This window comes from Typopeltis vanoorti, chromosome 17 (assembly GCF_054136105.1).
Source record: "Typopeltis vanoorti isolate ZY-2024b chromosome 17, IOZ_Tvanoo_1.0, whole genome shotgun sequence".
NCBI classification, from domain to species: Eukaryota; Metazoa; Arthropoda; class Arachnida; order Uropygi; family Thelyphonidae; genus Typopeltis; species Typopeltis vanoorti.
Genome location: NC_143565.1, coordinates 52,369,584 through 52,387,742, shown reverse-complemented (window position 1 = coordinate 52,387,742; position 18,159 = coordinate 52,369,584). Strand labels below are relative to the sequence as shown.

Here is an 18,159-nt window from a genome sequence, read left to right as displayed (position 1 = left end):
TCTTCTTAAGGACAAGGTTTCTAAAAAACTGTTTACTCTTCTAACTCACTGCATCAATTCCAGCTATTTCTGCTACGAAGATAAAATATACAAACAAACTAGTGGTTTAGCTATGGGCAACCCTCTATCCCCAGTCTTAGCTAACATTTTTCTAGAAGATTTTGAAGAGAAAGCTATTTCCTCAGCTACTTTGAAACCTAAACTGTGGTTACGCTACATTGATGACGTCTTCCTTATCTGGGGACATAGTTTAGAGGAACTGCAAACTTTCTAAACCATTTAAATAACCAACATCAGAACATTAAATTCACATCAGAACTAGAGATTAACGGCATTCTCCCCTTCTTGGATCTAAAGATCAACAGATTACCTGACTGTCTTAAATTTTCAATTTTTCGAAAAAGCACCCACACTGATAGATATTTACATGGTTCTTCTCATCACTTCCCACCTCAGAAACTGGGCATCATCTCTGCCCTCGCCCATCGAGCAAGATGTCTCACTTCTACAGAAGAAGACCTTCAAACAGAGCTTAACTTCCTGAAAAACACCTTCTTATATAATGGATATTCGTCTCGTAACATCACTAAACATTTGAGACCACGCCAACATCCTCGACAAGAAGATGATTCCAACCCTATCACTCATATACAGTTACCATTTATCAGCTCTCTCACCCCAAAACTAGCTAAGATTTTGAAGAAATTCAACATAAAGACCGACTATACTACTCTGCCAAAACTTCGTTCTTTTCTGAGTCGACCAAAACCAAAACACAACCAACTGCATTTTCCTGGTGTTTATAAAGTTTTGTGCGACTGTGATTGACCTTATTTTGGCCAGACAGATAAACCTGTTTCACTTCGTCTTGAAGAACATAGACGTGACAGCTCTTACAGTAGAACACGAGTAAGCGCCCTTTCCAGTCATGTCCTCTTCTCGGCAAACTCTAACCTTGAAGAACAGCCACATCAAATTGACTGGGAACACACTACTAATTTATATATATGCAAGGATGAATTCAAAAGAAGAATTATCGAATCAAAAGAAATAGTTCTGGACCCTTCACATTTGATCAGCAATCTAAGCTACAATTTGCCTGATTCCCATAGCGCAGTAATCCAGTACTGGCACTCTAAAATTAGCTGTCGCACACATTGAACTCATGCCAACGGTAGCATGCGGTCACCTATTCAAATATGACTGTTACTACTCTGCTTTTTATTAAGCTGGAAAGTCCATGTTTTTTACCTTGTTATTTTTATATCTTATGTTTTTTATTTCTCACCTGAAGAAGTCGGAGCACTGATGAAACTAGTCGTGATGTATTAAAGGTTTTTGTTATACTTTCTCGGGTTCTAGTCAGTTAAATTTATTTTTATAAATATATATATATATATATATATATATGTATTTATAAAGAATTGAATGACTAGAACTGAGATTTAAGTGAAAAGGTTTTAATATAAAAACACGACTAGTTTCGGCTTAACAGCCTTCATCAGGTGTTTTATAAAGAATTGAAATCACCTGATGAAGGCTGTTAAGCCGAAACTAGTCGTGTTTTTATATTAAAACCTTTTTACTTAAATCTTTCTAGTCATTCAATTCTTTATAAAAATATGTATGCTAACCGAGTTAATGATCATTCTTTCATATATATATATATATATAAAATAAAAACACTCCAGACATGCACATCAGCCTATAATTAGCATTCTGTCTTATCGCTGTGAAGTGAAACAATTTTATCCTCTTTCCACTCTTTTCAGACTCACCCTATATTGCAAAACTTGTTCAACAGGTATAACAAGACTGCTGTTAACTCTCCATAACATTCCCTTAAGATATGTGATAACATGCCATCCAAGTTCTGCTGCCTTATTGACATGAGGTTTGCTTAATTCCTCATACCTACTGATCACACACTGTCAGTAATTAATACACCATATTATGTATATTAAACTCCTTATGATATTATGCGCATGAGAATACAATACCTTAACCATGCTACCGGCCAAGAAGTCTATAGACATCAAGGTTATCATGGATGCAAAGTGCATATTAAAATTGTAATACCATTGATATTATATTGAAATATATGATGGATACAAAGCGTATGAGGATGCGTATTTAATACATAATAGCCATTTACATGGTTTATGAATTGCACATTGAATACCTTGATGTTCTCTGCAGCAGTTACCATCCTTTCATTTTCATACGTTATTTTTCCATAATGATTACTTTTTTTTTCATGTAAAAAGAACTCTCTAGGATTAATTTTTTTGCCCAATTAGTTAATTCCTACTGTTCTTACACCTGAGTCACCTTCCTAGCCTGCTCTTTATACTCCTCATGCAACTGATTGTTACTATTTTTCATTTTAGCTGCCTCCATAATTCCTTCTTCCAGATTTCATGCTTGATCTCTTTATTCATCAATTTTACACCTACTGCATTTAGCCTTTTGACTTCTAGAGTACATTTTAGAGAATATATTGGTTTATGTTCAGTCTCCTGTGATATATGACCTGAGAGAAAAAGATAAGTTTAAATATTTATTATTGGTGTTATATTATTACTTTAGTGTAATTTTAGTCTGGTTTGGTTGTGAATGTTGCGTGTTTGCATTTGGAAGTTATTCAGTTTAAAACACTTTTTCAGAATAACAGTTAACAAAGGCAAAAATGGTAGTAAGAACTAGGTCAGCCAGATACATGGCATGAAAATTAAGTGTGTTGTGAGTGATGTAGATTTTACTAAGATGAGAGAGACTAAGTGAGAGAGTCTGTAGAAGGTGGGAAATGTTATAGACTGTGATGTTTTGAATGAAAGGTGGGAACTGGAAGTGAAGAGTGCTAGGTGAAAGCCAGTGATGGATGCAAGACTAAGAATGATAGCCAGAAGAGTGATCATGAGAATATGAGTGTGGAGAATGTGATTGTGAGTACAAAAATGATTAAAATAGGAAAACTGGGCATAATTACAGAAACAGAAGTGTGCCTAAATGATGAAGCAAGAGCTGGCATAAGTATGTGAACAGAAGAAAGTCTGACTGACAAAGCAATAGCAAAAGCGATTGCTAGAGTGCAATAATTAAGATGAGTGAAAAAGATGATGCATATACAGGATGAAATTAAACATATGGCAGATATGAGTGAAAGAATATGAAGGAAGTAGCAAATGACTCTTAAGAATAACACTGTATAAAGATTCTGCCATAAAAGGTGTGGTGGATTAGAAGGTGCACAATGTATGTTTTCTAGGAGGGAGAATGAGCAGGGTGATTGAGGTGTTGGATATGAGAAGAAACCATGCAATAGAGTTAGTGGTTATGGTTGGAATGAATGATTTGGTTAGGCATAGGGAGAATGTGAGAATGGATGTCAGATTATTGAGAAGAGTGAAAGACAACAGGAAGGAAGCGTAGTTTGTGCGTTGCTCAGGTATGAGAGTGATGAGTTGTGGCAGAGAGCAGAGATGTTGAATGGAATGTTAGCAGAAATGTGTGAAGAGGAAAATAGTGCAGTTTGTTTGATAATAACTGATAAACTGCAACCAAAGAGAATAGGAGTTCAACTGAAGGTCAGTGAAAATAGTGCATTTCAGCCCATCTGGTGTGAGATAGAGACTAACAGAACAAAATATACAGGAGGGAGAATGAACAAAATGATTGAGGCACTGGATATGAGAAGTAAGTGAGCTGAGGTGGTTAGAGGCTGTGGTTGAGATGAATGATTTGGTTGGGTATAGGGAAATTGTAAGACTGGATATGAAGAGATTATTGCAGAGAGTGAAAGACAACAGTGGGGTAGAATGGGTAGTTTGTGTGTTGCCAGGGTATGACCGTGATAAGTTTTAGTGGAGAGCAAAGATCTTGGATAGAATGTTAGCAGAAATGTGTGAAGAGAAAGGAGTGCAGTTTGTGAACGTGTGGGATGAGTTTAAGGGATGGATGGAACTGTATAAGAGCAATGGACTGCATCTGAATCATTTTGGAATGAGTCATTTGGAAAGGTGAGTGATGCAAAAAAAGTATCGGTTGAAGTCAGAGATGATGTGAATGAGCAGGAGAGTAGACCAAGTGAGACCATTGTGGTTATGAATGGAGAGGAGAATGTGCGAACAGATATGCAAGTTGGACAGGGAAATGGAGCAGATCAAGGAGGTCAGATAGAACACATTGTAAGGAGAGTGGATTCTGAAAGTAGTGATGAATGCATGTATGTGGATGGTCAGCATTAGGAATGAAATGGCCAGGATATATGTGAGGGTTAGTCTGGGAGGGGGGGGGAGTATATAGAGCAAAAGGTGAGCAGACAGAAACAGGTGAGAAGTTACAGATGGAGAGTAGCATAAGTAGGATGACTGGTCATAGACCAAGAAATGAATTGTTATGCTAATTTGTGAATGCCAGGAATAAGATCATAGATGGAAATGATCATGATCATTTCCATCTATTCATTAGATGACATCAGATGTCATATGGTCATTCAGTTACTCAGTGATGTGCCACAGCAGTCCTTGCCAGATGGTCCTGTTTGTATCCTTTTCTGGAGGCTTCAACTTTCTGAAGATCAGTCACTCCAGACACCTGATCCATCCATCCATCTCATTGGCAGTCTACCCATCCTCTTTTTCCAGGAACTTTAAATTCTATTACTGCTTTGAGAAGTTTCCTTCCAGAGTATTTCTACTTTTTTCTGTCGATATCCTTAAGGATCCTTAAAGTTCTACCAATCCTTTCTTGCATCCATACATTTGTCTACCTTTCAGTATATGATATCCTCAACAGTCTTCTGTAACACCACATTTCAAAAGCAACTATCCTTTTCCTATTAGACTTCTTTAGGATCGTTATGGATGATTTTAATTATGGCAGTATTGATTGGAATGAAGAGAGAGTGTCAGATAATAAGAAGAATGAATTTTTCAAGTTCTCCAGGTACCAACAGTCTTAGGCAATATGTAGTGGGGGGAGGGCACTAGAGGGTTAGATCTGGTTATATCATCAGCGGATATGATTGTGAATAATGTCTAATCTGCCTTCAGTTGGTGAGAGTGACCATGAAGTGATCACCTGTGTTGTGGCCAGACACATGAGCTTCTATAAAGAAGGAATATATGTGGAACTACTAGGCTGGTGTTTATGAAAAGCTTAGGAGACAGCCTGGAGCTATAGTGTGAAAAGAGGAGTTGAGGAAGGAGACAGACAGTGCATGAGCATTGATCAAAACTGATTTGGTTAGGCATAGGGAGAATGCCTAACTTGGAATACACTCAGATGCTGCTGCTTAACAGCAGCAGCATCTGAGTGTATTCCAAAGGTGAATAGGCTAAACCAAGCATGACAAAAATGGATGAATGAGAAGATTAACTATAAAATTTGGAAGAAAGCATTATGGAGGCAATAAAAAATAAATGTTGGTAATCATGTTACATGAAAAGTACAAAAGCAGGCCAGGGAGACAACTTGGTTGGTAAAGACAGCAAAAGTGCAGTATGAGAAGGCCGATCAAGCTAAGAAAAATCCTAGTGAGTTCTTTTGATATGTGGCAAGTTGAAAGAAAAATGACTATAGGAGGATGATTTTTGTTGGTGACTGGCATATTGGTAACCAATGCAGATGAAGAACTGGTGGTGAATGAGCAGGAAGTATATGAAAAATTAAGTAAACTTGATATTAATAAGGCAATAGGACTTGACAGTATATTGCCACTTGTCTTGAGGGAATGCTCTGTGGAATTAATGGCACCTTTGGCACACCTGTTTAACATAAGTCTTGCAACAGTGCAAGTTCCCAAGGAATGAAAGGTGCAAAAAATTGTTGTGAAAGGTGCAAAAAATTCGCTTCTGGCATGCAGAAGCGAATAGGTTATGGGTCCCTTATATAAGGCTTTGTTCAGGTCACGTATGGACTACTGTGCCCAAATTTGGATACATGGTTTTTAGGGGAATGAGGATATACCAGGGGACAGTCCAGAGAAGGCTAGTGTCAGGTCCATGGAATGTCAGATAGAGAAATTGAGGGAATGCAACGTACAGAGCCTTGTGAATAGAAGAAGAAGAGAGGATATGATTGAGACATATAAATTGGTGAGGGATTAACCAAATTAATGTGGAGGAGATTTTTCATAGAGTAGAGGAAGAAAAGGGTAGAATAGAGACCCTGGAAGCTATATAAGGAGGGTGTGAGCAAGGGAATGAGATGTACATTATTTGCATGGAGAGTGATCCATTGCCTGAAAGTGTGATGAGTGAAGAAACTGTGAATGGGTTTAAGGTATGGTTTGATGATCCTTTTGTATTGAGAGAGAGAGTATAGACCTTCTGCGATGATACCTTTGATTCCATGAATGTTTTTTTACATGTTTGACATCCATGGATGCTGTATGGCCACTCCCATACCTCACACTGGGTTTTGGGGGTGAAGTCTTTTGCTAGAATAAGTGGTAGGGTTGCGGATTCCCTTTCCAAACAGAGTTAAGAGAACAATCGCAAACATCCATGCCCATGGCAGGATTCGAGCCCACAGCTTCTTGGCTGGAGACTGGACACTCTAACCATTTGGCCAACCAGGCTGACTATGGATGTTAGATAATAATAATATCAGGGCCTAATGAATATTTTATGAATACTTCATAACGGTGTGTGTGTGTGTGTTTTGTACTATATGTCAGGCTACTAACCTGAGTCAGTTATAAAGCAACTTATTTGCTTATTGATAGTGTTATAGCCAGTTTGAGTTTTGGTGCTTTATTTGACTGTTGTGTGGTAGTCAAAAAATTGACATATGAATATATTTATTCTTAAAATAAAGGGGACCTGGAGTGTAAATCTCATTAAGTTATCAAAGGTTAAATTTTACCTCTGTGTTATTATTTCTGAAGGTATATCTATGTATATAAAATTATATACTATTTATATATTAGCTGTATTTTATATATTTTAATGTTTTTTAACTTTTAGTTGGAAGGTTTAAATTTGAGCACACTGCTCTCAGCCTTCTCAAAATATGTGCGATATCTTGAAAAACTACTTCCTTATCTCCTTCTTAGGTAAGTATTGTATTTACAGTATTGGTATTGAGCAATTTTGAAAAAAAAAAGTACTTGATGTCTTTTTTTTTGTCTATTTTTATATACTACTATAGCATTTTATTTTAACATTTTGACTGCCGTATGCAACAAGTGTGCCTCATGCGTACACTTTCCACTAGTGCCATGTGATACATATCTGTTTCACAGGTTAACTTGTGATTATTCCTTAGTGAAACAGCTGTGTCTCACAGCAGCTATTTTTAATGCATGGGCTGTATATAAGCATGGCCTGGTGCACTAGAAACCAAGCTAAGCCCATCAAAATACTTGAAATTTTTCATGTATCAAAATAAGAAAATATGTGTATATATTTTTGCTATTTTTTCGCAAGTGTTTCATTTTATGAAACACCTGCTTTTTTAATATCTTAAAAGGAGATAAATTGAAGTATTTATTTCAAAAAAGCAAGAAAAGAAAGCTATTTTGAATTCAGCTCGAAGACAATAAATGAAACATTATTTTTATTATTTTTAGTCAATAAATTATTTATTTATTTTTTTTTTTGACACCTCCAGGGAGTCCTAAGGCTCATCGAGGGAGGGCATCTACTTTACAACTCTCCGTCTCCATCACTCAACCTCATCTACAAACCACTTCATCTACACCAACGCCATCTACTGTCCACCATAACCACTATTATTTTCACAGACAATCACAAACATCCATGCCCACGGCAGGATTCGAACCCACAGCCTTTTGACTGGAGAGCGGATATGCTAACCACTCGGCCAACCAGGCCGGCAAATTCAAATAAATGAAAAAAAAAAAAAAAAAAAAAAAGCTAATTGCTGAAGGATGCAATCATGGGCTTTGCAAAAGCATGTTGCACAGTAATATTTTTCGCAGTGGTCACATTTCACTGAGAAGTCGATGTTTTCTTAGCTGCAACATTTCTGCCACTTTCTGTTGATATTTTGTTATAGCAAACAACACAAATTGTTTTCACAGCATGGTTAAGTGAAATAATCACTAGAATAATGTAATATGACGATTCAGCGTAGTGGCCTGTGAAGATGGAAAAAAAATTGGTATCGTGGCAGTCAAAGTGTTAATATTTTGGCATTTTTTTTAAAATAAATTTTCTTTCTCTTGGTATCCTGAGAGTTGCACATCACATATGATCTGATTTTTAGCATATTACTTTGGAATTATGCTATTGCAGTTCTTCTGGCTGTCCTCTGATGCCTGTTAATGTAAACAATATAAAGTTCACATTAACAGGCATGAGAGAACATTGTTTGAAGCAGATTGTATGTGTGTGTGAGCGTGTGTACAAAAAATATAATAGAAGTGTCCTGAAAGGATGACACATTAAGCATCGATAAAGTAATGTTTTAATTTCCATGTGATATTTAAGTTCTGACAGCTTAATGTTCATCTTTCTTGTTGCAACAATATGGTTTTACTGTTACTTTTAGAACATTTTTTTGTGAAATGGAATGAAATACTTTTATACTGCTATTAAATAACCTCACTAGCTCTGTTAGGTGGAAATTGTGACATTTGAGCATGTGACATTTAGAATGACCAGATTTAGATCTTTGTTGACAATGTGATGAACCTTTATAAGAACTTTTCAGCTGAAGATGAGTTTCCAGTTGTGTTAACCTTGGGTTTTCTTCTTGTAAGCTGGACTTGCCTGGTTTGTGAATAACATTACTGATATAATACACCTGCTTTTAGGAGATGCAGCAGAGGAATGACAAGCCAGTTAGTTACATTAAACATTTAAACCTCTAATCAGGAGACTCAAGCTATTTAGGATAGAAACAATGATAATGTTGAAGACACGTATAAAAGACAAATGTAATTTCATCTGGGAGGTCCTTTTATCACACACACACACAGCTCATTATACCATGTTTTAAACACATTCAAACTCTTTGCAGACACCACATTCTCAGGCAAGGCATTCCAATCATTCACAACTCTGCACAAAAAAAACCTGCCTCTCACTGCCCTACTCACACTCTTTATACAGTTTCCAGGGTGACGTCTGGTTCTCCCCTGATCTCCCACTATTCTCTGTAAAACTTCTCCAGCATTGATCCTATAACAACCCCTTACCAACTTGTAGGTCTATATCATATCTCCCCTCTTCCTCCTGTCCACCAGACTCTGCAAATTACATCTTCTCAATCTTTCCTCATCGACATTCCAGAGGTCAAAAACTACCTTAGTCAGTCTCCTTTGGACCCTTTTCAACATCTCTTCATCCTTCTGAAAACCAGATGACCAAATCTGGTCACAATGGTCCATGTGTGGCCTAATCAAAGCCTTATACAACGGAACAAGAATCTCCCTACTTCTACACGTCAGTGTCCTCCACATCATTCCCAGAAGCCTTTGTGTTGTCTTCACAATTTTGGCGATCTGTCCCCTAAATTTTAGATCCTTATCCACTATCACCCCCAGATCTCTTATTTCCTCTACCTCCAAAGATGTTGAAAGTTTTTTTCTACTTGGTTAGACTATAATAAATTTAGTTTAATCCTTTATCCAAGTGTAAGCAAACAAAGTTTGCACCTGAAGTATTTGCAGTACTGAGGCAACTCATGATAAAGGTGGACCAAGCTCTCATCACTCCTTGTCTTAGTATAATATAATATAAAAAACTTTCAACATTATTCTCTAAATCCAGAGTAATTTGATAATAAGGTGAGACACATTTTGGCATAATAAATTTAGTTTAATCCTTTATCCAAGTGTGAGCAAACAAAGTTTGCGCCTGAAAGTATCTTCAGGACTGGGTTAAGGTGGTACCACCTTAACCCAGTCCTGAAGATACTTTCAGGCGCAAACTTTGTTTGCTCACACTTGGATAAAGGATTAAACTAAATTTATTATACTCTAACCAAGTGGAAAATAAACTTTCAACACATTTTGGCAACTCGTATAGGTAAATATGACTTCTCCATTGCTTCCGCCTTAATCACCACCTCTGAGTCTGGCTCCCACTGACGAGACCTCAATAAAGGTCGAAACTGGTCTGGGCAGTGGCCCTTCCCTTAATGCATAGCATTATACTTGTCTGCAAGGAGATGTACTTTGCATTATTGGAGATATTAAGACAAGGAGTGATGAGAGCTTAGTCCACCTTCACCACGAGTTGCCTCAGTCCTGAAGATACTTCAGACTTGCACTTGGATAAAGGATTAAACTAAATTTATTATAGTCTAACCACATGGGAAAAATCTTTCAAAATGTTAAAAGAATTGTGGGATTCAAATTCAAAAGATTTCAGTGACAATGAACTTCTTGAAATTGAACAACAATGCACATAGGAAGACAACGAACAAATGGAATGTGAAGATGAGGTTCCAAAGGAGATAGCAATCAAAGAACTGGATGGAATATTTCACAGTTTAGAATCGCTTAAGCAGCAAGTAATGGATGTGGATCCAGATGTTAATCTAGGAATGCTTGTTTGCCGAGGTCTAGAGAGTCATTTTGCTTGTTATCACAGAATATATGCTTATAAGAAAAAACTAAAATGACTCTTGATAACTTTTTTGATAAAAAAAGTGCAGTAACTAATGTAGGTACAAGCATTTATTAAACATTTACTTTGCATTCATTTTTTTATCTTTCCTAAAAGAGTACCATAAAAAACGAATTATTAATACAGTAATCGATCATGGACGAATTGTAATTGTTACCATTGATTATTATAATTGATTAATACCATTTTGATATATGCAATAAAATTGAGGGATTAATTAATCGCATTAATCAAGGGATACCTGTAGTCAGTGCTGCCGAGAGCGGTTGATATCTGAGACTTTTGTCACAGGCCCGGCATCGAAAAGGGAACGATGTGTCACATAACTGTGTTTATAATGCATGGTTTTAATTCTTGTACTAATACAACAATGATAAAGGATAATGGCATATTGAGAATGATACTGTGTTTTGTTTTAGACAGACGGCTATGCTCTTTAGTTCACCGTGAATGTCACATAAAAAAGATTCATAACGCCACGTTTAAAGATGTTATACTAGGACTAGATTTATTAAATACCATTCATAAATTTCGACTTCACAGTGTTTTTCCTGAAATATGTACTTCAATCAGAATTTTTGCACAATACCAGTAACAGTTGCCAAAGGTGAAAGGGCGTTTAGTAAACTTTCAACAATAAAGAGCTTCTGTAGATCATCAACGCTCCAGGAAAGATTAAACGGCTTAGCTTTGCTATCAATGGAACATGGCCTGGCAATGAAAATTGATTATGACGAGGTGATTAAAGATTTTGCTAACCATAAAGTGAGGAAGTGGATGAGGCAGATCAGGCAATAAAAATTTAAAAATTCTCTTTTTTATTTAATGTTTGTATGGTATGTAATGTATCAAATTTTGAATTTATTGTACATTTTTTTAAAATAAATGTTTAATGTTTTATGTGACTTTTTTTTATTAAACAAAAGTGATGCACTTTTTTAAGTTGCCCCGGACCACAGACACCTCACGGGCCCGAAAATTTCTCTCGGCTGCCCTGCCTGTAGTTAATATATCCATTCTCCAAACAACTTTAAACAAGATATAGAAAATGAGAAATCTGGTTCTTGTGGACAAGGACCTGAAATTGAGCAGCTACATTGCGCAAGTTGTGAAAACCTCACATTAGATAATGGCGATGATGCAGAGGACCCTGACATTCAGAAATATAATACCATTGTATAAAGCCTTGATCAGGTCTCATATGGATTATTCTGCACAAATTTGGTCACCGGGTTTTCATGGTGACGAGGATTTGATAGAGTCCAGAGAAGATTCACAAAGGTAGTTTTGTAGGCTTTGGAATATGGAGTATGAGGACAGTTTGAGAGAATGTAAATTGCAGACCTCGTGAATAGGTGGTGGAGGCAGGGATATGATTGAGACATATAAGCTAGTTGTGTTGTTATCAGGTTGACATGGAAGAAATTTTTCATAAAATGGGAGAGGGGGGAATAGAACAAGAGGCCATCGCCGGAAGCTGTATGAGGAAGATGCAAGCAGAAGAGAAGGTGCTTTGCTTGGAAAGTGGTTGGTGAGCAGAATGCATTGCTTGAGTTTGTTGTGAATTTAGACACATTGAATCAGTTCAAGGCATGGTTGGATGAGCATTTTGTGCAATATTGTATACCTCCCACAATGAGTCTCTGACTCCATAGTTGTCAAGATGTTAATAATAGTAATATTGTTCTGATCTAAATGGTGATCACTGAACTGATTATATTCTGAACTAAATCTGAAGATGTCACTATCAACAATAATATTTATATGTTTCATAAGTCTTGTGTGTTCTTCCTTGAACAGAAATAGTGCAGGTACTTCCAGTATTATATTAGCGTTACTCTTTTTTTTATCAAAAATTTTCAAAACATTTCTGTATGTTTGGAATTGGTGTTGTACTCTGCTATTTAGATCTCCAATAAATATCATCTTTTTATTTTAGTTTCCTGTGTGGTAACCAGATTTAAAGAATAGTCCCAATAGCTCATGCATGTCGTAAAAGGTGACTAAAATGGGTACTCAGTCCCCAGGGATATATCTGGGTTCCTTCTTGTAAGGTTGGGGGGGGGGTACAGGGCTAACAACCCTTCCCTGTAAAAACTAAACTTATTAAGAAAGTCAAAAGGAAAATTAACCGGACAGACTTCACAGAACAACCAACAACGGAAAAAGGATTATGAATATTGGTTTGGAATCTGGAATGTCTTAACCCTAAACAGACCACGAGCATTGAGAAGAATGTGTGAAGAACTATACAGGTGAGAAGACTAGGACATGTTCAGCGAATGAGGGATGACCAATCTGTAAAAATGGTCATGTTTGGACCGGGTGGATCTAGACCTAGAGGACGACCAAAAAAGGAGATGGCATGACGATGTGGAGAATGATTTAAAGAAAATGAGATTAAAGAATTGGAGAAACAGGACACAGAATCGTGAAAAATGGAAGGCTATCCCAAGACAGGCCCAGGTCCTAAATGGACTGTAATGCCAAGGAGTAGTAGTAGTTTTTATTTCAGTAACCTCTTCTTTCCAATAACTCAAATTCTAAGGAAACTTCTTTCCTTAGAACCTTGTATGATCACCGGCAAAGAAATCTCCTTGTGTAATATCCGATTTCAAAATTTGCCTGTATCATTACTTCAAATTGCGTGCCATTCAAGAATGGAATGCTTTTTCTGATCACTATTGCTTGGATATAATGTCTTATAGTTCACCAAGTTATTATTTAGATATATCTTGCCTGTCTTCAGTTCATTTGAGATTGTTTGGAGTTGTACTAAGGTAGAAGACCATCATTCCAGTTAAGCATCTTATAGTGTATTTTTACCAATAGGCTTTCCTTGAAAAACACTATTGAAGCTGGTTGAATTCCAGTCCACTTAAATTTTTAAATGGCAATCAAAGACCAGTATTATCTTTCATTTTATGCTCGGCATCTATTCCACCCATTATATACACCCAAGTATTTATAATAAGATGTAGCAAAACTCCACTTACTTAGTATGAACTTTCTGAGATCTTTGAAATCTTGATGCCAAAAGGATTGTGCTGATAATAATGAATCTGATAGATTTTTGGTGTTAACTTAAGCTTATTAAAAATGTGTTCTCCAGGAATGGTTATAACATAAAGCAATGTGGAGAAAATATTTTTACACTGTCCTCCAAGACTTTCATTCTCATGATATCACAAAACATTACAAGATTTTGGAAGTTACTTTGTCATACATTGATAAAAAGTTCGAAGTTCTTAAAAAGTTATTTTATTAGATTAGTATCCAGCACCTGCATCCTTGGTTAAAAATACCTGGATGTATATGAAATAACTTTCTAATGTCATACATTTCTAATTGTCAGTTATTCTGTGATCTATGTGAGGATTTGAATAGATTGTATGAGGGGAGGTAAGTGAGTTGAACTATCAAGCCAATGTTGCAAAGTGTATGGGTCTGAAATTTGGTAAGCAGTGATGGAATGCACTTGGTTGGGTGTGTTGGGAAATTTTGAAGGGAGTTGAGAAGACAAAGGATCTGAGAGTTTTGGTGGACAAGGACCTGAAGTTTAGTGATCACATTTCACAAGTCACAAAGTCATTGCATTAGATTATGACAATGATGTGGAAGGCCTTAACTTGCAGAAATGAAGTTATGGTTCCATTGTGTAAGGCCTTAATTTTTAAGTTTAATGAGCTTTATTTTTTGTAAGAGTGTGTATCTCATCTTTCCTATAATAGAAAAGATGAAAAAGGGCTGCCCTTAGACTATTTAAACATCTTTTCAAGGACGCTGTTGTAATTAAAAGGTGCCATGATCTTCTTAGCCTTAGTAGCATTTGGTCTCCTACTTTGGCTTTCTGCAATATTAACCCAGCTTTAGTAAAGTGTGGTGTCATAGTTATAGTCAATGTAAAGTCTTTGGAGTCTGTGACACCCCACCTTACTAACGGCGCGTTAAAGAATTTGGTTTCTTATTGTAGTACATGAATACGAACGATTTTCTAACACCACAGATGTACAACTTGTGGTGTACACAGTGATGAATTAATATCCCCCACCTATCTCTATTTGTTGAATACAATTTGGATTATATAAATTCATATTTTCTCTCCTACTTATTATTGATCAATACTTCCTTAGTTCTTATGTGTCCTAGTGGCTATGTGCTTCGCAACCATATACCTGGGAAGGAGTGTCCTAGATTCGATTCCCATCGACGCCTCGTGAACACACGGATACAGTCATGAATATCACCCTTAGGGGGATGCAGCAGAGGAGTGGCGTACCAGCTGCATGAATATGCTAGTACCCACTCATTAGGAAGGGACTCAACCCATCCTTAGACAGATAGGAGTTCTTATGTTGCCAGCCTGGTTACCCAAGTGGTAAACATGCCTGTTTTCCAACCAGCAGGTTGCAGGTTCAAATCCCACCATGGGCATGGATGCTTGTTGAAGTCTTTAGGTGGAAGATGAATTTCATTGCCCGGTGTGAGACCACCATCCTGCTATTGGAGGTCTGAAGTGGCTGAAAAAGTTTCATGTTTGATCTCTAGAGCAGGTTTTTGGACTATGTAAAAATCAATTAAAAAATTACAAAAAATTATATAATTGATAAAAATGGGAAAAAAAATCCTTAGCCCACAAATGTAGGTTATTACTATAGGTTTAGTAATAACCTTTCGTGGGTGGTAACCACATAAAATATGAAAAAAGTGAATTCCTTTGAAGAAGATAATCAGACTTATTTCAATGAAATGGTGCATTCTCTCTCTCTCTCTCTACACCCTTAACAGCATCATCAACATCCTTAATCTTGTCACCAGGAAAACATGATTTCATCACACTGTCCTAAAGCATTCCTGTTATCAACAAATCACCATACAAAATCCAATCCTTATTCTCACACTTTTGTTCTTTTATACTCTGCTTTCTCTCCCTTTTCATTTCTCCCTTCTTTTACTCCTGTGTCATACCATCTGGCAGATGTTTCTCCAACCATTCAATCTCTTGTTTTGTTATGTTCAGAACTCCAAGTAAATGCACTATCTTTTCAATTACCATCTAGTAATTCTCTTCATTTTCTACCATTTCATTCTTAGTCACTTGTACTGCTTGTGACACCAGACCTAATTGCATTTTCATGCATTTTGCCTTTCAACTCATCACTATCATTCTTCTTATTCTCTGCACGCTTCTGGCATTTGCTCACAAAACACTTACAAACATGCTCTTCACTTTCATTCTTCTTCCATAAATTTCATTCTACAGAGTGCATACATTTCACATATAGTACAGCAAAGAATATTGCACAGGTTGACATCACCCTGCATTCTTTTGTACATTGGTGCTGTGACACATAATACAGCATTCAATAAGACAAAAATAAAACCTTTGAAAACCACAGAATTAAGCACACCATCTTTACAGTTAATCAAACAACCACTCATAATAATGCAAAAAGAATGAGTTAATTATTGCTAAATACTTGTGGAAAAAAAACGTGACGTTTGGCACCAAAAATAATCACCTCTGGTACCTTCTGTATAGTGGCTTATATTGACCAGAAATTATATTCTTGTTTTAATCCTTTACCCAAGCATAATTACATTTGAAGTATCTTCATGACTAGTCTACTTGTATATAGGGCTGTTGACATCACGTTAATTGCCTCAGATGTGAAGTCAACATCCTCTAATATACAAGTAGACTTCATAAAGATATTTCAAATGCTAATTCTTTACTTACACTTGGATAAGGGATTAAAGAAAGAATATGATTCCATTGCACAAGGGTGGTGCGAAGACCGATGTATCCAACTATCGACCAATTAGTATCTCACGAGTAGTGGTGAAGATTTTGGAAAAATTGGTTAGGGCTCACATTCAGAAATGGGTTGATAGTGAATCTCTACTTCGTAATGAGCAACATCGGTTTACTAAGGGAAGATCATGTTTTAGCAACTGGCTCACATTCTATAACAATGTTACCATTGAACTAGACAAGAGGAATGGATACATCATGATACTTCTGGATTTTATGAAGGCTTTTGACAGAATACAGCATGATGGAAAATGGAAGTTTTTTTCACTTGGCTATGCTACCAATTATATATTTGGTCTAATCCTTTATCCAAGTGTAAGCAAACATAGTTTGCACCTGAAGTGTTTTCAGGACTGGGGCAACTTGTGGTAAAGCTTTAAGCCAAGTGTATGCAAACACAGTTTGCACCTGAAGTATTTTCAGGACTAGGGCAACTTGTGTTAAAGGATTAAACCAAATATATAATTGGTAGCATAGCCAAGTGAAAAAGCTTCCATCGTCCATCACGCTGTATTCTGTCAAAAGCCTTAGCAAAATCCAAAAGTTTCATGGTATATTCATTTCTCTTGTCTAGTTCAATGGTAACATTGTTATAGAATGTGAGCAAGTTGCTTCTGTGGTATAAGTTCTGATCACTTAGTATCCCATAATGCAAAGCACATATCCTTATGGGTATGTATAATGCCATGCATTATGGAAAGGGTCACTACCCAGACCGGTTTCGACCTTTATTGAGGTCTTGGCAGCAGGAGCTAGATATGACTTCATTACTTCCACCTTAGTATCACCACTTCTGGGAGTAATGAAGTCATATCACCATATACTAGTTGCCAAAAGGTGTCAATACCTTATTATTAAAATTCTCTGGATTAGAGATAGTTGATGGAAATTTTTTCACTTAACTATGCTGCTAATTATATATTTGGTTTAATCCTTTATCCAAGTGTAAGCAAACAAAGTTTGCCCCCGAAATATTTCAAGGACTGGGGCAACTCATGGTAAAGGTGGTATAAGTTCTGATTACTTGCCTTAGTATCCCATAATGCAAAGCACATATCCTTATGGGTATATATAATGCTATGTATTATGGAAAGGGTCACTACCCAGACCGGTCAAAACCGGTCTGGGTAGTGACTGGTAAAGACCTCTCTAAAAATCAGGTGGACCCCCAGACCACTCCCTATAAGTGACCAAAGGACCATCCAACTCTGCGGTGGCTCCACTCAGTGACAGGCTCACCCCACCACCACCAAGCAGAGCCTCTCACATCTCAGGGAAAGCAACCACTTCTGTGCAAAAGCACATCAGTGGGAGCCAGACCCAGAGGTGGTGATACTAAGGTGGATGAAGAAGGAATACTTCAGGTGCAAACTTTGTTTGCTTACACTTGGATAAAGGATTAAACCAAATATGTAATTGGTAGCATAGTTGAAAAAAACTTCATTGGTAGCATAGTTGAAAAAAAAAAAAATGGTGTTGACACCTTTTTGGCAACTGGTATATGGTGGTATGACTTCTTCATTACTTCCACCTTAGTATCATCACTTCTGTGTCTGGCTGCCACTGATGTGCTTTTGCAGAAGTGGTTGCTTTCCCTGAGATGTGAGAGGCTCTGCTTGGGGTTAGGTTTTTCCTTGTTTCTGAGTGGGGCCACTGCTGAGATTATGGCTCTGCTTGGGGTTAGGTTTTTCCTTGTCTCTGAGTGGGGCCACTGCTGAGATTATGGCTCTGCTCAGGGGT

At 36.9% G+C, this 18,159-nt stretch overlaps 1 protein-coding gene across 1 annotated transcript in view; it reads left to right on the top strand.

The window, feature by feature from the left end:
* LOC150097388 (protein phosphatase 1 regulatory subunit 21-like) overlaps positions 1-18,159 on the top strand; it is a 505,584-nt gene that overhangs the window by 277,560 nt on the left and 209,865 nt on the right. Inside the window, exon 11 of the mRNA XM_090407251.1 lies at positions 6,972-7,060. Within this exon, the coding sequence (XP_090263377.1) occupies positions 6,972-7,060 (89 nt within the window). The remainder of the gene's footprint in view (positions 1-6,971; positions 7,061-18,159) is intronic.